Source organism: Lepus europaeus, chromosome 5 (genome assembly GCF_033115175.1).
Source record: "Lepus europaeus isolate LE1 chromosome 5, mLepTim1.pri, whole genome shotgun sequence".
In the NCBI taxonomy this organism is placed as follows: Eukaryota; Metazoa; Chordata; class Mammalia; order Lagomorpha; family Leporidae; genus Lepus; species Lepus europaeus.
Window position 1 is genome coordinate 108654124 of NC_084831.1, and position 20637 is coordinate 108674760.

A 20637-nucleotide genomic window follows, 5' to 3' on the forward strand; every position below is an offset into this window, starting at 1 on the left:
GATGTGACCACTGATGAGTATTTTCCATCCTACTGAAACACAGGGAAATCTTCCAGGCTTCTGATAAGTCAAGATCCTCAGGGTTTCACATGATGAAAACAGTTTCTGTTAGATGCTAGTTTATCTTGAAGCTACACACACACACACACACACATGCTTGTTTTCATTAGAAATATCTCCAACTTAGCAGAAATTCACTTGACAGAATTTATTGAATGAATTCAGTGGTAAATTTAGACACCCAACTTCTGTCTGGAGTGTTCAGCTACCTGTACTCTATCTATTGTCATAACAATAGCTTTCTTTTGCATAACATTTTATAGTACACAAGACACTTTCCAAACATTAACTATTTGATCCTGATTACAATCCTATAAAGGAAACACTGTATTTGAAAGGCAGAGTGAGGCCGGGCACCGCGGCTCAATAGGCTAATCCTCCGCCTGCAGCGCTGGCAACCCAGGTCCCCAGGTTCTAGAACTGGTCGGGGTGCCGGATTCTGTCCTGGTTACCCCTCTTCCAGGCCAGCTCTCTGCTGTGGCCCGGGAGTGCAGTGGAGGATGGCCTAAGTGCTTGGGCCCTGCACCCGCATGGGAGACCAGGAGAAGCACCTGGCTCCTGGCTTCGGATCAGTGCAGTGCGCAGGCCGAGGCGGCCATTGGAGGGTGAACCAACGGCAAAGGAAGACCTTTCTCTCTGTCTCTCTCTCTCACTGTCCACTCTGCCTGTCAAAAAAAGAAAGAAAGAAAGACAGGAAGGAAGGAAGGAAGGAAGGCAGGCAGAGTGACACAGAGACAGGGGAAACCAGAGAGATTTTCCTTCCACTGTTTAACTCTCCAAATGGCTGTCAACAGTTGGGGCCAGGCAAGGGGAAAAACCAGGAACTTGGAACTCCATCCCATTCTCCTATGTGGGTGCAGGGGCAAGCACGTTAACAGGGAGCTGAATCAGAAGCAGAACAGCCAGGACCCGAAATGGCACTCTAATATGGGATGCTGGCATTGCCAATGGCTGTCTAACCCACTGTGCCACAGTGTTTGCCCCAATAGATAAGTATTTAAAAAATACTCAGTAAGATAATTTATATATATATATATATATATATATAATTTTAGAGGAAGAAAAAGAGAGAGAGAAAGAGAGGCTGGTGCTGTGGCAAAGTAGGTTAAGCCTCCGCCTGCTGTGCCAACATCAAGCATGGGCTCCAGTTCGTGTCTCAGCTGCTCCTCTTCTGATCCAGCTCTCTGCTATGGCCTGGGAAAGCAGTAGAAGATGGCCCAAGTGCTTGGGCCCTTGCACCCATGTGGGAGACCAGGAAGAAGCTCCTGGCCCCTGGCTTTGGATTGGCCCAACTCTGGCTGTAGCAGCCATTTGGGGAGTGAACCAGTGCATGGAAAACCTTTCTCTCTGTCTCTACCTCTCTCTGTCTGTAGCTCTACCTCTCAAATACATGCAAACATACATACATAGATAAAATCTTTAAGAGAGAGAGAGAATATCATGCTCTCATCCACTGGCTTACTCTCCAAGTGCCTCCCCAATGGGCAGGACTGGGCCCCAACTGGAGCCAGGAGCTGTGATGCAACCCAGGTCTCCCATGTGGGTGGCAGGGACCCAAGTACTGAGCTGTCACCTGCTGCCTCCCAAGATGCACATCAGCAGGAAGTGGGAATCAGGAGCAGAGCCGAGATCCAACACAGGCACTCTGGTGTTGGCTGTGGGAAGCCCAAGCGGCACCTTAACTGCTAGGTCAAACATTCGCACCACTCAATAAGATTATTTCAAGTGGAAATAGTTGCTATGAAAACAAAACAAAACAAAACAAGGTGATATCTAAGATGAGTGATGATTTTCAGCTAATTCTATAACTGAGGACAGGAGTAACTGTCTTCTCAGAACTCTTTAGTACTATAGAACCGATCTACACAAGTCATTACTGGATTGAACTGGGGAGTGCACCAGTGGATGGGAGATCTCTCACTTTCAAATAAGTTAATAAATCTTTTAAAAAAATGTTTTATGAAAGGTGATGAATGCTGAAACAGATACATCACAGAACTGGAGTAGAAATGATAGATCCCACCTATTGTGAAGACAGGACTACCAAAGCACACACTAGATATGAGGAGTAATGGAAAATGAGTTTTGAGGTGAAGTGTCAAGTTTGCTTGTGGGTGGTTTGTAGAAGAGCACTGCCATTCACTAAGATAAAGGACACAAGACAAGCAGGATTAAGACTAAAGATGATGTACAAGGAACTTGAAAGTCTATGGGAAAATAGAATTAAAGATGTTCATTTTGGTGCAAAAAAAAAATTGAATTTCACGCACAGTCTTTTGGTGATAAGCCTTTTTCCACAAACTTTTTTGAAGGTCCTTCATATTTGGCTTATTTAATCAGAGTGGAAATGCTTGTGGGGCAGATATTTGGCTTTGGAGCTCAGGGGAGAATTGTGGACCAGAAAGATTTGAGCGTCATTAGTAATGATGTTGGTTAAACTTTGATAATAAGTTACATTACTTTGAGAGTGTGTGGTGAGGAAAAAAAAAAAAAAAAAGAGGGCAACAGATAGATGACTCTTAAGGAAAACCAATATTTCAGGGTTGGTTGTGGAAGGAAGAGACCACAAAGGGAAAGCTGAAATCATGGGGGAAGGAGGCGAATTAGGAAACATTGCCTCATGGAAACGATGGGAGCGGAGCAATCCGAAATTCAGTCACAGGGTTAAAAGCTGTGAGACTTCCTCAGAGGACAGAAAACACTCCATGGGCTTCCGCATTTAGGAAGGTTGCTGATTACTGTTGGCTCACTCGGGTCCGCTAAGAAGCTGCCCAGACAAGAAGAGAGATGCAAGAGACACAATGGGATACTGTGTGTGCAGCCCAACAGGGGAGCGAGCAGGAGCAGGTAGGCAGAGCTTCAGCTCGTGCTGCCGCACAGGTTTGATCCCCTGAAGGGAGCGGGGAAGGAAGGCAGACTGTGTAGGGAGAACCTCAACCTGTGGTCTGAGCATATCTTAGCCAGGGCAGTGGGCAGTTCCCCCAGCAAAGACTGCCCACAGAGAACAGGTGGCCCGGCCACGGCAGCCTCCCAAGGTTCACCCCGCGGATGAGAACAAGGAACGTCGAGGCATCGCCTCAGGGTTGTCCATGAACAGTGTGGCGGCTAGAAGCTGCCAGCCAGCCCGCGGCAGGTCCCAGAGCCTTTTCTCCCAGCTCTGTGACTGCCCCGGGTGGAGAAGTTTGAGAGTTCCAGGAGCAGGGGCTTGATGGTTTTGTGAGTTGAAGAGTGAATAGGAAGTGCAACCTTTGAGGGGTGGTGCTGGTTAGTGGGGGGCATGGTGGGCACCACCCTTAGAAGGGGTGAATGCCCGTCTCAAGGGAGTGAGTTAGGTCTCTTGGGAGTGGATGTGTCACCACGAGAGCGGGTGTTACAAAGCAAGACCCCTGCGTGTGTCTGGCCCCTTCTTCACATGCTACACTGCGATGCTGTCCACCGTGTGAGGCCGTGACATGAGGCCTTCCCCAGATCGGGCTGTCCCATCTTGCACTTCTCGGACTCCCAAACTGTGAGCAAAAATCCCTCCTATTTTCCTTTTTAATATTTATTTTATTTATTTGAAAGGGTTTTTTTTTGGGGGGGGGGTAGACAGAAAGATCTTCCATCCATTGGTTCACTCCCCCAAACAGCTGCAATGGCTAAAGCTGAGCTGATCCGAAGCCAGGAGCCAGGAGCTTCTTCCAGGTCTCCCACGCGGGTGCAGGAGCCCAAGGACTTGGGCCATCTTCTGCTGCTTTCCCAGGCCACAGCAGAGAGCTGGTTCGGAAGAGGATCAGCCAGGACTCAAACTGGCACCCATATGGGATGCTGGCACTGCAGGCGGCAGCTTTACCCGCCATGCCACAGTGCAGGCCCCCACAATTTGCTTTTAATAAAACAATCTAAATTTCAACAGTGTACTGTGCTGTTAGAGGGGAGAGGGAGACATGCTAAGGGGTCCACACAATAATAAGTTCTCAGCACTAATGTATTAACTCAGGGCCAGCATTGTGGTATAGCGGGTAAAGCCACCACCTGCAGTACCGACATCCCATTGGGCACTGGTTTGAGTCCCGATGCTTCACTTCCTATGCAGCCCCCGCTAATGCACCTGGGAAAGTAGTGAAAGATGGCCCAAGTGCTTGGGTCCCTGCATCCACACTGGAGATCTGGATGAAGCTCCTGGCTTTGACCCAGCTCAGCCCCGGCTATTGCTGCCATTTGGAGAATGAACCAGCGGATGCAGCTCTCTCTTTCAAATAAAATAAATAAATCATTTAAAAAATCAAAATATATCAACTCGCCTAATTTTCACAATAATCTTTTGAGGAACTATTATTGTCTCCATTTTACAGTTGAAGAAATTCAGATACCGAGAAGTTGACTTGCCAAGGTCATGCAGCTAGTAAGTGAGAGAGGCAGAATCGAAGCCCAGATATTCTGGCTCCTGAACGGAGGTCCTTAAGACCTTACTATTGCTTAGTTGTGCAATAAGCATGATTGTGTTTATAAGATACTGGGTTCTGGACTAGACATGAGGATGAGACTTAGTGATTTCCAGATATATGGTTGTGGAGTAGACTGGTTAAGTGATTTTATACTTTTATTTATGAAATCTTCAAGTTAAATCTTGAATGGGAGCCTAAAATGAAAGAACCATCAAAGTGGAACTGCTCCCAAAGTAAGAGGACAATAGACGAACACAGCCTTATCCATTCAGCCTTTCTTTAAAGTATCTTCCAAATACATAAATAAATCCTAAAATAAAGATACTATAGAGAGAAGGAGAGATAAGACATAGATCTTCCACCTGTCGGTTTACTCCCCAAATGGCCACAACAGCCAGTGCTGGGCCAGGCCAAAGCCAGGAGCTCCATCTGGGTCTCCCATTGGGGTGCAGAGGCCTGAGGACTTGGGCCCTCCATCCTCCACTGCTTTCCCAGGCACATTAGCAGGCAGCTGGGTCAGAAGTGGAGCGGGGAGGGGGATGACTTGAACCACTGTCCTTGTGGGATGCCAGCGCCACCGTGCAGGCCGTTCTATGGCACTCTAGCACTAGGTTTGAGCACCATAGTTTGAAAACTACTGAATCAAAAAGAGCAGATTCTGGAATCAGGAGACCTTGGTTCAAATCTTAGTTAAAACCAAGTTAGGGGTTTCAGATTTCTCATAAGCAAAATGGAGATCATTCTTACTTTACATGGCTATATGAGGATTAAATCAGATGAGTTATATAAGAACACTTTGAAACTTTGAAGCAATACACAAATGTTGGTTTATCTTTCTAGAGAGCCTTGACTTTAAGAAATTTTCACAGATTTCTCCCCAATAGAGTATAAGATTGTTAAGGAATCACTATTTATCTGGTTCACTGCTATATGCCCATGATTGTAATAGGTGTTCAATAAAAGCCTGCTAAATAGATTAGGAAGGAAAGCCATCAGGAGAATGTTCTGAACCAATGGGCTTGTGGTTATGCTTCACAGGGGATCCAAATAAGAGTTCTCTCAGAGAAACCCAGGCCTTGGGAATTTCAGTTCGCATGCCATGCTAGAGTTTCATTTTGGACTTTAATGTTGAATGTCAAGCTCCTCAAATTCACAAGCAAAGCAAGCATAAGCTTACATGATCTAACTTTCAAGACCTTTACACCGTATACCATTATTCCTATGAGGGATGCTGAGTCGCAGCAGTAAATGTGGAGAACAGATACTAAGATGTTTTAAAATCATGTTTTTTCAAACTTACATAGGTGTAATTTACACATCTTAAGCCTCTACAGAGTGTCCATAGTGCCAGTTTCATCACTCCCACAGCAGCCACTCTGGAAGATTGCTTTTCCTAACCTGGATAATATTTCAGGCACCTGTATTTAAGGCTTTAGTAGGCTCAGTCCAACCACACCCCCACAGGGCATGTACTGCCTCTATCTTTAGGAACAGTTAATAACACGTTAACCCCCAGTATTGAAGGCGCTATCCATTTTTTACTTTATATGATTCCTATAAATTGATGGCATTTTGAATACAGCATTAAGAAGGGACTAAGTTTGGTGTTTGAGATTGAAAACTAACAGTGCTCCCGCTCCATACCAGTAGTTAAGAAACTATCTTAAGTGTGACGTAGATCATGTGATGGAAAACGAAGTCACCAAATAAAATGATCAACTCACTAGGTCACATCTTCCAGTTCATGAATCTGGACCTCCTTATGCTTCTTTTGGCATTGGAAAGGGCATTTGTTATCTGTACTTTGTGTTCCCACAGTTCCAGTTTTCCTTTATTAAGGTAAAGGACCACATTTCATTGCCAAGTTATTTTAAAAACACTACAAAGCATTCCTAACAGTTATGCAAAATGAACACCAGCAAGGCCTCTTGGCCCTTTTTCATGTATTTATGGATATCAGATAACTCATGAAACTATGCTGGCCTTTTAATGACCATGAATATTAACTTGTTATGACAAATGAAACCTTAATAGCACAAAAAGATGCATCGGAGATCCCCTCATAGTCCCAATAAACAAACTTCTTTAGGTATTTTTTCAATATTTGCCAATCTAAAATATTTATATCCCTCCATATATCTTCTTTTTAGGGAAAAAATTAAATTTTTGTTAAATCTTTGGTCTTTGGGCGGCCATTGGAGGGTGAACCAACGGCAAAAAGGAAGACCTTTCTCTCTCTCTCTCACTGTCCACTCTGTCAAAAAAAAAAAAAAAATATTTGGCCTTTGGTAGAATGAACCATATTCCCTGTATTGCAATATTATAGTGTTAGCTACGAAAGCTTAGGTTTTAAGTAATTCTTTTATAACTCAATCTCCTTAATTAGGGCTGGGAAATCTGAGATAACCTAATTCAACTCCTGTATTTTGCAAATGAAAAAACTGGGACACAGTAGTAAAATTATAATTGGAACCCAGGTTCTCTGGCTCTTCCAAGTATACTGAGATTGCTAGATTGTGCAGTAATAATAAAAAAAAGAAAAAGAATTTCCAATGTTAGTTTCAGGTGCTTCGTATCAATGTATGAAAATTTAAGAAATATCTACATATCATCCTAAGGCAATATTTTAAAGCAGGCCTTGTCATAACAGTAGTCACCACTTATCTGTGGAATATATGCTGCAGGAGCCCCAGTGGATGCACGGAACTGCAGATATTACTGAACTGTTTATATGTGTGTGTATGTGCATATATGTGTATGTATACATACAGTTTTTCTTAACAAAGTAGAATAATTCTAACAATATGTAATACAATTACAACATCACTACTCTTGTGCTCTGAACATATGCACTGCAATACCTTGATACTCTGACAGTCAATCTGACAACGAAAAATGTTACTGATTAATAGGCAGGTAACAGATGTGGTGTGGAAAACACAGGACAAAGGGATGAACGCGATGTTGTGAGGCTTATCATGCTACTCAAAACACTGTGCATTTTAAAATTGATGGACTGTTTATTTCTAGAATTTTCCATGTAGTATTTTCAGACCACAGATTAACTGAAACCAAAAATTCAAAACTGTGAAGGGGGGAGGCTACTGTACTGAGAAAAAATGAGGACCTTCCCACACTGTAAAAATATCATATCTAAAAGCTTCTATAAAGGCATTTCAGTGTGGAAAAAATCAGGACTAAGCCAAGAACTTCCAGTTTTTATTTTTTAAGCATTATTTAACAAGAAAGACATTCAACCAAATTTAAAACAAATTAGGATGGCTTAATTTACAATAAAATAACCAACCTTTCATTTAGGGCCAAGGAGGCCAATAACTCTCATTTTAAACAGCAGAATTGCACAACTGATATTTTTACTCATATATGATGACAAAGAAATATAAATGTCATAAAACTCCCATTGACACCCATCCCTTCCCTTCAGAGTAGAGTTCATATACTTGTTTTAGGTCAGTACTCAGGCTTTTCAAAATCAATTACATTTTGAAATATATCTACAACTACTCTGATGATAAGAACATTTTAAAAACAATTCTTATAGAAAACAAATACCTTAAAAAATTTTTTGTGGCACATTAGACTGCTTAAAGAAATAGCAAAGAAGAAAAATAATGTACAAGAATTATAGTCCCCTTGTTTGTGTTTTCCCTAATTAATTATTCTTGCTTCTTATAATTTATTAGCAGAGATGAATTACAAGAAGCAGATGCACCATGTTTTGGTTCTTGGATTTAGCTGCCAGCTTAAGAGTTCATGACTGTAAATACAAAGCAAAATACGATTATGTCCACAAATTCTGGAATGGGAAAAAATCAAAATCTCTCTCGAAAGGTTTGGTCTATCTTTGCTTTCAAGTCATGACAAAAATTCACAGCAGTTTAAAGGCTGATAAAATACTAAACATGGCACCCACTAAAATAAATTTGTGATTAATTTTACTTGTAATACTCCTAAAGTGAAAACTGTAATAAGTATTATCTTGTGTTACTAAGTTAAAATTCTATAGTAAGCTGCTGGAGCTTATACAAGATTTAACAGATTCATTTATAGATCAGGCATAGTAGCCTTTGGACAGAACATCTTATTTTCACACTCCTGAAGGTGCAACCTTAAAAAAATAAAAATAAAAAAACAAAGCAATATGCAATTTAGGACAGCTGGCCAGGCACTTAACTTGGGGAAAGTGACTTTGAGATTTTTGAGGTAAATTAGAATTATTTTCAGCAATTACAAACATAAATCTAAAAACCACATTTTATACCACACTAATTATTCAGCTCTTAACTCTCAGTTTGTCACTCTATTGTGCCAAAATTCATACCTAAGTATTACTTCTTAGGAAGTTATGAAGAGCATTTTCAGGTTTGAATTTTGGCTTCTTTTTGATACTTCTGTGCTTAGAAAGAAAACTGTAAAGGTGCATACATACAAGAGCCCAAATGGGTAACTATCTTTCCCTGTAATTTGACATTAAATTTGATAGAAGCTTTTTAGAAAAAGAGTCACATAGCCAGTCACACAGACACTTAGAAAAAAAGAACACAGCTGAGGTGGTAAGCCTCGATCTAGCCTCAGGAAAATTACAGAGCAATGCTCTAACAGGAGCACAATCAAAGAAGCAGTTTTTGTTTACACATGACGGCAGTACTGTAAATGAGCTGTAAGGAGCACACCTCTCTGGGTTTATCAGACTCTGGGCTTGGTATATGTCTCTGTCCCTCTTCTGAATTCATTTCAATGATATGTGTTTGCTTAGTAAGTGAACATTTGTATTAGAGGATGAGGGACCTCAGTAAGTATGGAGACTTTAGAATACCAGAGCAGAAGCGGCCTTTCTGGAATTAGTCTTTTATCAAAAGTTATCCAAGTCTGTTTCTCATTAGAACTACTAGCAAACTGTCTGCAAACAGAAATGCCATGCCTCTGAATCCTCAAAACAATTCATTGTATTTTTCACTCCTTTCTCAAACAGCAGGTTCAATCCAAAGTTACTTTTTATTTTGAATACACGCATCAGGTCTCATTATCTGCTATGCACAGGTAAATTTATCAACATTCTGTTTCAAACACTCCAAAGAACATTATGAAAAAGGAAAATTAAAAAAAATTTTCATTGGCGGCATCCTCATTCTTAACGAAATGAGAAAACATATTGCCTTAGAGTTTCCATGTGGCTAAAAACTGGGTCTAAATACTTTATAAAGACTTCTAAACTGACCTGCCCTGGGATACTACGCTTTTTCCAGCCATGGTAAAGGACTCATGCTAACTCACTTCTTGTTTCCTTACAGGACTAACAGCAGGAATCCAGCAAAGCTAGGAGCTGGAATTACTGGTATGGGAGCAGATGTGGAAGGATTTCTCTCTTGGTGATGCTAAATGGTTCATTCAAGTTTTGAAACTGTGACCTTGGTCATCAGCACCATGCTTTACTCCACTGAAAAACTTCATCTCCTGTTGCTGTGGAAAAAGGGGCAGAGGGTGAGGTGAGAAGATTGAGGAAAACTGTATGCTTCATTAAACTATTAAATGCAATGAAAATGCAATTTGCCTGTTAATATATTGTATCTGAGGTTTAAGAATCATTGATTACAGCTACTAAATAACACCACATCACATTTTTACAATGTTTGAACGTCTATAAATGCAGAATTTTCTGGCATGACCCAAATTTGAATACAAATGGAAGTTCATTGAACATTAAGTTATCAGTAAACTAGAAGAAACAAATTACATACATTTTACAGGTAGTAACCTACAAAAAAGTAGAGATTAGGTAAAAATTAAGTGAAATTATTCATAATTGTTTCCAGGTTCATCTTTCTCCTGGGAGAACCTAAAAACATGCCTCTGGAAAATCATCTTCATACATGTCAGAAATGGCATCTGCTATCATACAGTTATCTTTCTCTCAAAGGTAGATAGGTCATAGACATTTCTCAGACATTAATTTTTATGTTTGGGTCATCTATTCCACCGAAACACTGTAAAGGAATTACAAATCACTTTTAGGAAAAAGGCACTTTGTTGTGAGAGTTGGATTTAATTTCATGAAAGTTCAGAAGACTAGGATAGACTCAGAAGTCAGTATTCACTTTTGTATTTATGAATGCAGAGCAGATGCCAGTTAATAGAATATAGCTGAAATATTAAAAAAACCAAACAGCAACATTAACTATATTCTTGGCAAACAGTAATTTATGACATTTCTCTACAAACTAACATAGTTCCAAGTTTAATAGTAAAAAGAAGAAAAATCACCAGCAGTTGCTACGTTAGAGCCCAACACTGTTTTCAACAGAATTTTATGTCTACAGTTTGGTTCTGTTTCAGAGCATAAATTGCTTTTCAGATGAAAAACCTGGGGTGGCAGAGGTGTGTTTGTGTGGACTGGGGGAGGACCCAGTGCAGAACACTACTGGGGAATAACGAGAGGTGCATTTCTCTGGTCAGACAACCAAGTGAGGAGGTAGTTATTCTGAGAACTTCTCAAATAGAGAATATTGTGCTGATCTACTATGAGTTGGGGAAGTAGCATGAGCTTCTCTGTGAGAGTGAAGACAGCAATAAGAATGCTTCTCCTCCAGGAAAGTCAGGACCAGGGTGTCAGTGCAGCTGGAATGAAAATGGAGTGTCTGTAAGTGGCTCAAAGTATAAGATAAACACATTGAAAAGATCAACATGAATGATTATTCATATGCAAACGTGTCCTACCTTGAAAGTGGCTCTTTTCTGATGACAGAACTTTGCAATAGCTATAAGAACAGAACACACGCCATGTCATTATTACTTAATTTGCTTATAGTAATCCTTCAAACTCCTGGTGTGAAGCATATGGTATGCATACACTTCATAAGTAATACCTTCTAATTTCTAATAATATATATAAATAAAAGAGGCTTGTAGAATGTTTTTAAAAGTTTACAAGCCAGGCACAAATACTGCATGTTCTTCTTTATCTGTGTAGGCTAAAATTAACAATCAAAAACCAAAAAAGAAACCCAAAATAAAACAAAAAGGAAATGTGTGTATCAGTTTTGTTGCAAAACCAGTGTTTTGTCAAATTTTGTTTTAAATCTTTGTCAAACAAATTGATTGGAACTACATACTATTATAGTTTCAATGATTTTGTGACTATTTTAAAATTTACTTTACATGAGTGAAACTGAACATCTTGTCATTTGATTATTGTTTATAGCCCTTACCTATTTTCCTGCTGAACTGTGGTCTTCTTTTTATTTACTCTTTTTATTTAGTGGAGCATTAAGCCATTGACTATAATGTAAATTTAAAGTGCTATCTTAATAGATAGAATATTAAGTTGAAAAATAAAACAAAAATAGTTTAGACATCAGTTAATCTCAGAGAAGGTGTCACTGGGGAAATACTTCATAGTTACAGGTACGCAGAAACTCCGTTGAAAGGCAACAAAGAGACAAATAACACCAACATCCTTATTTTGCTAAATAGTAAGATTTTGTAATTATGTCAAGAGGCCACATACTCACACTCACCTTGTTACATCACCACACAGGGCAGCCCCATACAACCTTGAGTCCCATCATCACTGCTGTTGAGCTTTTTCATTCGGTACTGGCGTATTTCCCTTACCAGTGTGTAAAAGGCATCTTCAACACCCTATAAAAGAAAAACAAACAAACAAACAAAAAAACAGAGGAAATTAAAGAGCTCAGCTGACACCATCCAAGTTGCAAGTTCTCTCATTTGCACTTTATGTGGGTTTAAAGTTCTAATTACTCAATTAGCAGCTGATAAGAGAGGGTGATTTAAGTGTAACAATCCTCTTTTTTTTTTTTTTTTTGACAGGCAGAGTGGACAGTGAGATAGAGAGACAGAGAGAAAAGTCTTCCTTTGCCGTTGGTTCACCCTCCAATGGCCGCCGCGGCCAGCGCACTGCGGCTGGCGCACTGTGCTGATCCGAAGCCAGGAGCCAGGTGCTTCCTCCTGGTCTCCCATGGGGTGCAGGGCCCAAGCACTTGGGCCATCCTCCACTGCACTCCTGGGCCACAGCAGAGAGCTGGCCTGGAAGAGGGGCAACCGGGACAGAATCCGGCACCCTGACCGGGACTAGAACCTGGTGTGCCGGCGCTGCAAGGTGGAGGATCAGCCTATTGAGCTGTGGTGCCGGCCAACAATCCTCTTGAATCACTTTAACAGGTTCATATGTAAGTGGCACTTGTAGAAAAAACATTTAAGCAAATGAAAAAGTGTAATGTGGGGCATGCAAGACAGAACTATTAAATACAACGTGCTGTTGGTGGAAAATGGATTAATGTTTATAAATATTTTTAATCAATCATGTTCACTAGATTTGTGTGTTAATGCAGGAGTAAAAATGCCACATTAGATCAATAAACACACTTTGGATTTAAACTAGATTAACAAAATTATAATTTTAAGAAATAAAAAGAAAAAGAAATCCATAACGACAAAGCATATAGATAATACTCACTAGAATCCATCAATCAAATTTTTCTGCCTAAGACAAACCTGTCTGGTCTTGGCTGAGGTTTCAATGAATGGAATCCCATAACTCTTGGCCAGTTCATGGGCTTGTTTTGTGTCAACTGTCCTTGTTGGCAAATCACACTTGTTTCCTACCAGCACCATAGGTACATCATCTGAGTCTTTCACTCGCTTAATCTGCTCCCTAAAACAGCAGATATGTTATCAGAACATAAGAAAAACAAACTTTCAGGAAGGAATAAACAGGGCAAAAAAGAAAATGGCAAATTTCAGTCCTACTAGCTTCTAGAACTGACTTCGGGTCCCTGTCGCCCCCCACAACCCCATAAATCCACACTAAGGAGACTGGTTCAGACTTTATGTGGTAGTCATAGGGAAATCATAAGTACCAGTTCACTTCCTGGTATAAGTCAATGGGTATTCTAGCCTGACCTGTGTTCTTCTTAGGCTCTAATATTCTCCAAAGAGCTCAGCTCTGGATTTTACTAGTAACTAGAATTGTATCCTAATGAAGGTGTGAAGCATACAAAGTGAAGCTCACTGCCTCTAATAAACTGTTACTTTTTTTTTTTTAAAGATTTATTTATTTATTTGAAAGTAAGAGTTACACAGAGAGAGAGGAGAGGCAGAGAAGAGAGAGAGAGAGAGGTCTTCTATTCGATGGTTCACTCCCCATTTGGCCTCAATGGCCGGAGCTGTGCCAATCTGAAGCCAGGAGCCAGGAGCTTCCTCCGTGTCTCCTATGTGGGTGCAGGGGCTCAAGGACTTGGGCCATCTTCTACTGCTTTCCCAGGCCATATAGCAGAGAGCTAGATTAGAAGAGGAGCAGCTGGGACTAGAACTGGTGCCCATATGGAATGCCAGTACCCCAGGCTAGGGCGTTAACCCATTTCGCCACAGCGCCAGCCCCTCTAATTAACTTTTTCAAGTTCCTTTAGGAGTAGTGGTATGTAAAACTGTCCAAGGCTGGTGCCGCGGCTCTGCTAATCCTCCGCCTGCGGCGCCAGCACCCTGGGTTCTAGTCCTGGTTGGAGTGCTGGATTCTGTCGCGGTTGCTCCTCTTCCAGTCCAGCTCTCTGCTGTGGCCCAGGAAGGCAGTAGAGGATGGCCCAAGTGCTTGGGCCTTGCACCCGCATGGGAGACCAGGAGAAGCACCTGGCTCCTGCCTTCGGATTGGCGCAGCGTGCTGGCCATAGCAGCCATTTTGGGGGTGAACCAATGGAAAAAGGAAGACCTTTCTCTCTGTCTCTCTCTCTAACTCTGTCTGTTAAAAAAAAAAAAAAAAAAAAAAAAGAATAAAGCTCCTTAAATTTTTTAAAAAATTATTTTCACTTTTTTTTTATTTGAAAGGCAGAGTTCTTCCACCTGCTGGTTCAACTCCCCAAATGCCTGCAATAGCCAAGGTGGGCCAGGCCAAAGTCAGGAGCCTGAAACTCCACCCAGGCTTCCTAGGTGGGTGGCAGGGACCCAAGTACTTGAACCATCATCTGCTGCTTCCCACAATGCTCAGTAGGAGGAAGCTGGATTGGAAGTGGAGGAGCCAGGACTAGAATCACACACTTGGATACAGGGCATGGACTGCACCAAATGCCCATTCCAGGTGTGACCGTATTCAGTTCAAGGCAATCTATCTGGTTTTTCTTCACACAAAACTATAGGCAGAAGTAAAGACATAAAATAGAAAACAGAACTGCTCTGAGTAAACAGAGCTGAAGGCTCTGGAACTCCCAAGTGGTAGCATGCCTTTCAGTGACTTGCGAGGCATACCACAGTTGGTTAACTACTGCTCCAAACTCTCTTGATCAGTGCTATATCAACAGATTTTTCTGAGATGATGGAATGGTTTATATCTGCACTGTCCGACAGGGTAGCCTCGGGTCACACATAGCCATTGAGCCGTTTAAATCAGTCACTAATGTGGCCAAGGAACTCATTTTAAATTTTCCTTAATTCTATTGAGTTCAGTTGCACATAATCACAAATGGTGGTGGCTAACATACTGCACAGCATTGCTCTGGATGCTACCCTTGGATTATATATATATACACACAGTCATAGACCTGAATTGCATTAAGTTGGCTATCTACAGACCTGTGTTCTGGTGTGACAGCAGTAGTCTATGCTAAGGAATAACATAAGAGAGCCTAAAATACCTGGGACATGTCACTTTTAGGTTACTACTGCTCTTTACATCAAACAACACCCTCTGAGCATCCAAGAAAACTTCTTTCTGGTCTCAGTATTAATTCTGCTTCTTCTAAGCAACTGATTTGTTTTCAGCATCCAGATACTCCATCTTTCAGCTGGCTACTTTCCTTTTCATAACAGCTGCCCAATTTGTAGTCAATCTCTAGAAGGTCATTGGGGCTTCATGCAGTTGCAGAATAAGCACATTCCAAATATCATTTTAATTTTTATTTTCTCTTCGACTCACTTCTTAGGCCTACTATTCATTAACTTAATCTTGATCTACCATATGGTTTGGTGTAGGGCATAAATAGAAAAATAAATGCATTATAAAGAAGAAAAATGACTTCTAGAAATTCAGCAATTAGATGTTTGCCGAATGTTGAAAATTTTATTCAGTACAGTCATCCCTCAGTATCTGGTGGGAGACTGATTCCAAGACCCCCTTTCTCCTGAAGATTTCAAGATCAGGGGTGCAGAAGTACCTCAGGTAAAGTGGTGTAGTATTGGAGTATTAGCATATCCTTTTGCATATCTTTCCATATACTTTAAGTCATCCCTAGATTAATTCTAATTCCTATTATAATTTAAATGCTATGTAAACAGTTGCTACACTGTACTGTTTGGGTAATAATTACAAATCAAAAAGTCTGGACCTGTTCAGTACAGGGATGTGGAACCAATGGCTATAGAGGGCTCACTGTACTACAATTACTTTCAGAAAAAGAAAGTGGAAAATAGAGCAGGCTTAAGAGAAAACACTGAACTGTCACGGATGGAAAACAGGTTGGAACTCAGGGCAGCAGAAGACTTGGGGAGCATTTACTATTTACCAGGCACTATTCTGAGTGGTTAACTTACTTATTAACTAGCTTAATCTTCCCAATGACTCTGTTTGGTGCATATCATAGATAAGAAAACCAAGACACTGATTTAGTGGTCTGCTCCAAAGTCACACAGCTAACAAATGATCAAGCTAAATTTCAACCCAGGCAGCTCCACATTCTTATCCACCCTATCATTCTTCCTAAAACACACTGTGCTAAGAAAAAAAAAAAGCCCTAGGTTTTTAGTCCTGACTCTGCTACTACTCGTAATTATTTCAGAAAACCTAACAAACCAGCTTCTGAACTCTATTTCTGATTCTGTAAAATAAGAAATGTTGTACTGGCCTTTTTTTTTTTTTTTTTTTACAGTCCAATTTAGCTTAGAAATGATGGTCCTATGACGACAGCACATCTTCATGTTCCTCTGCCTTGTTTCATCTTTGTCTACTCCTTCTTTGCATTGTCCCCATCATCTTTTCTCCTACTTCCTGAAGCATGTTTCTCAGAGGTATTTTCCTCTTGGATAATCACTTTGTGGTCTCTCATCACAACACCACCTCTGGTTCTGAGATGCACCCAGTGGCAAGCTCCATTATAAAAAATTATAGTGACAGTATATTACAGAAAAATAAATGCCAGTATTTACTTTTAGTAATAATCACATGTTCAATGTCAAACAACCTAAACCCAACTCTTCGACAATTAAAAAGCTGTTATCTGCCCTGATACAGTATCCTCATTCCTCCACAAAGCTTTGCAATACCCTTAAAGACCATCCTTTCAGAAGAAATAACGCTCTTAGTACCTGTAGAGGTTAATATCTGCAAATGATTTGCTATTATTGATGGCAAACACACAGAGGAAGCCTTCGCCTGTCCTCATGTATTGGTCTCTCATGGCACTGTACTCCTCTTGTCCAGCTGTATCCAGAATGTCCAACAGACAGGTTTCACCATCTATAACCACCTGTTTTCGGTAAGAATCCTGGGGGTGTGGAAGTTAGGAGGCAGGGCAAGGAGGGAGAAAAACGGATTTGATTTTCATTAAAAAAAAAAAAAAAAATCCACAGGGAATGCAATGTTATTACCAAGGAAAAATAATCTAACTATTCAAGTTCATTTCTTTCTATCTGGTTTGTCCCCAAAACTGCAAATATATTATCAGGAGCAGAAAGTACTTATTTCAAGTCTCTCCAGGAACAATGCCTCAAATCCTGTATGCCTGCAGGAAAGAAAATCATTCTGTTCCTGGAAAAAATGAAAAAATATGGTAATTCAAGTGGCAGCTCTCATGTATCTAGGAGACTAGAGATTAAATTCAGTGTACTTTTAAGAAGCTATGAACTGGGCCGGCACCGCGGATCTACAGGCTAGTCCTCCGCCTTGCGGCGCCAGCACACAGGGTCCTAGTCCCGGTTGGGGCGCCAGATTCTATCCCGGTTGCCCCTCTTCCAGGCCAGCTCTCTGCTGTGGCCCGGGAGTGCAGGGAGGATGGCCCAAGTGCTTGGGCCCTGCACCCCATGGGAGACCAGGAGAAGCACCTGGCTCCTGGCTTCGGATCAGCGCGGTGCACTGGCCGTGGTGGCCATTGGAGGGTGAACCAACAGCAAAGGAAGACCTTTCTCTCTGTCTCTCTCTCTCTCTCACTGTCCACTCTGCCTGTCAAAAAAAAAAAAAAAAAAAAAAAAGCTATGAACTGGACTGTTTTATGTTTTATTTGAGTTGTTTACTTTTAAAACTGTAAATACACCTCCTCCAATTATAACCTGGCAATGGAGACAGAGTCATCACATTTATGATAAAGGAACAAATTCCTTTTGTTTCAGGGAAGATTATATTACCAATTTCTTTTTCATAACAGATTGTGCTCTTGGGAAATATTTCTGAATGAAGGTACCAAATTAAAATTAATTCCCAGGAAGAGAATTCCTCAGGAAGACAGACATTCATAGACCATATTAAAAATATTTCCAATGTAGCTTTAAGGCAGTCATTTTGCTTTTATTGTAATTTTAAAAATTATTTATTTGAAATTCAGAGACAGAGATTTTCCTTCCATCTGCTGGTTCACTCTCCAAATGCCCACAACAGCCAAGGCTGGGCCAGGTTGAAGCCAGGAGCTCAGGTTTCATTCCTGGTCTCCTACCTTAATTCATCTCCACTGCCTCCCAGGGTGTGTATGAGTAGGAAGCTGCAACCAGAGTGGAGCAGACTCGAACCCAGCCACTCCAAGATGAGACGTGGGGTCCCATGCAGTGGTGTGAGCACTGTACTGAACACCTGCCCTGCTTCTATTCCAACATTGTCCTGACATCTGGGAAAACTCCTCTAGGCTACTGGAAATGCTGTATTTTGTCATCTAGGTGGTGGCTACGTGAACGTATACACAAATGTAACCTGAGGGGTATCAGGAGCTCTACTTCCCACTCTGATTCCCTGGGTTCAAGTCCTGGCTTTAGCTTCTAATTCCAGCTTCCTACTAATGCAGACCCTGGGAAGCAGCAGGTAATGAAGGCTCAATAGCTCACACTGATGGCAAATCTGGATTTGTGAGTGCCCAGATCCTGGATCTGGTGTGGTCCAATCCCAGCCATTGGGGAAATCTGCGGAGTAAACCCGCAGACGGGAGCTCTATCTCTGCTTCTTAGACTAAAAAAACAAAAAAGGAAACTGAGCCATAGATATAAAATTTATGTATTTTATTTATGTGAACTAACCTTCAATAAACTAAAAAATAAATTTCAATTAAAATGTTAAAAAGGTAGTATAAAATATGAAAGCTGTTAAGTCTGAAGACTACCAAGCATTAGCAATTAATTTTAAACAATGGCCATATTAAAGTTTGTTTGCATCAATTAAACATTCAATAGCCAGGTGGTAGAGGGGCCAGTGTGTGGATTAAGATACAATAATCTCTAGACATTTCTCATTTGAAGAACATTTTTTACAGGGCTTCAGATGCCCCCTGAACACAATCTAGAACACAAACCCCCATGGTAACAACAGAATCCTTTATGCAGAGCTTTACCATTCACAAATAGTTGAAACATTGATTTCTGACATCCTTGTGTGGTAACCAGGGCATGTTTATGGTAATTTAATACATGAGGCTGAGATTTTCTCAATATCACTAACTACATAAGCTGAAAACAGGGACTGAAATCCAAAGCACGGTGCCCTAAATATCGAGTGTTTTCTATTCCAATACAGTCACTGCTGCCCTGATGAGCTAGACAATGAAAACTGAGGAATGACTGGATCTCTGGATCCTTTTACAAGACTACTTCAAAAAGTTGGTGGAAAATATTAACTTAAAAATGTTATCTTGGTACAAAAAGCTGTGAAATCCATGCAGTTTTTTTCACAAGCATTTCCATGAATTTTTTGAAGAACACCTTAATATATGATTTCAAAACTTTCTGCACAAAAAACTTATCTTTCAATTCGATTTCCCAGAAACTTTATGATGTACTCTCCTCTCACATCCTGCATTTGATCTCTCTATGGCCCGTGTTTATATTTAACACAGCTACCATATGAAAACCACATAGATGTCAACACTGAATTTGCAAGTTTATGGAACTGTTCAAAACAGTACACTTTTAAGGCAATCTTCAGCACCTAACTGAAAAAAAAAAAAAAAAAAAAAAAAAAAAAAAAAAAAAAAAAAACCTCCTCTCTGGGAAGATTTACTACATGAGGCAGTACCTAAAATAACTTTTTACTGCATCTCTTTAAAGAATGGATAATGGATATGGGTAAACTGAGGGCCCCGGTCGGGTAGTGATCTACCACAGGTCCTCACCTCTATGGTGGGATCATATTCATCCACAAAGTGGTTCTGGATTAGCTGGATTGTCAGTGCGCTTTTCCCAACACCACCTGCTCCAACCACCACCAGTTTGTACTCAGTCATTTCACACCAGCAAGCACCTATGGGATAGTTATCAATTAGGGTTAATGGGCAAGCCACAACTACTGCACTTCAAAGCTTTCTATAATCAATAGTAACTAAAACCGGAGTTTGGAGTGAACCGGTTCCATACACGTGACCTTCCACTTCATTCTCAACGTGATTTAGTAACGCAGAAACTATTGCAGGTGTGTGGGCCACAGATTTCTGGATTATAGCCGTCTACCTACCCCCACCCCTTTCAACAGTCCTTGGGCTCCGCCCTCAGCCTAAGGTAAAGGAAAGCCCCTCTTCCCTGCCCCCACCCCTCACCCTTTCTTAAAGTCTTCTCACTTCTGAGAGGGCGGCGTCCGGGCTGCGATCCCTTCTGTCTACAAAGAGCTCAAGTAGGGCCCCAAGCCAAAGACCCCCGCCCAAGGCCTTTGTCTCCAGCTCGTTGATTCCGCTCGACTCCTGGCACCAACCAGACGCCTGCATGCTCCAGAGCCCAGAGGTACGCACGCCAGACCCTTACCTCAAGCCCCGCTGCCTCCACTTCGAACGAATTCAGCACTACAACCGAGAAAAATGCTGGAGACCCCGGAACCGCCATGAACAGCCCCCACCAGGGAGCGGCACTTCCGGCCCCGCCCGCTACGTAATCAGTCGGCGCCCGGGGCACCCGAGTCCCCGCCCCGGCCACGTGGGCCTCCGACCTAGAAGTCACGCGGTAGGCC

At 41.3% G+C, this 20637-nt stretch overlaps 1 protein-coding gene across 3 annotated transcripts; it reads right to left on the reverse strand.

Moving 5' to 3' along the window:
- Positions 1–7693: 7693 nt before the first annotated feature.
- NRAS (NRAS proto-oncogene, GTPase) lies at positions 7694–20562 on the reverse strand. Of its 3 annotated transcripts, none has more exons than XM_062192020.1 (7): positions 20436–20562; positions 19814–19941; positions 16815–16993; positions 13020–13179; positions 12023–12146; positions 11223–11263; positions 7694–9968 (listed from the first exon to the last, which is right to left on the reverse strand). In XM_062192020.1, the coding sequence occupies exons 2-5, from the start codon at positions 19922–19924 to the stop codon at positions 12027–12029; spliced, it is 570 nt and encodes a 189-aa protein (XP_062048004.1). In that variant the 5' UTR covers positions 19925–19941; positions 20436–20562; the 3' UTR covers positions 7694–9968; positions 11223–11263; positions 12023–12026. The 3 variants fall into 3 exon arrangements, with proteins under 3 accessions (XP_062048004.1, XP_062048003.1, XP_062048005.1); XM_062192019.1 differs by having other exon boundaries at positions 7694–11123; XM_062192021.1 differs by lacking the exon at positions 11223–11263.
- Positions 20563–20637: the final 75 nt, after the last annotated feature.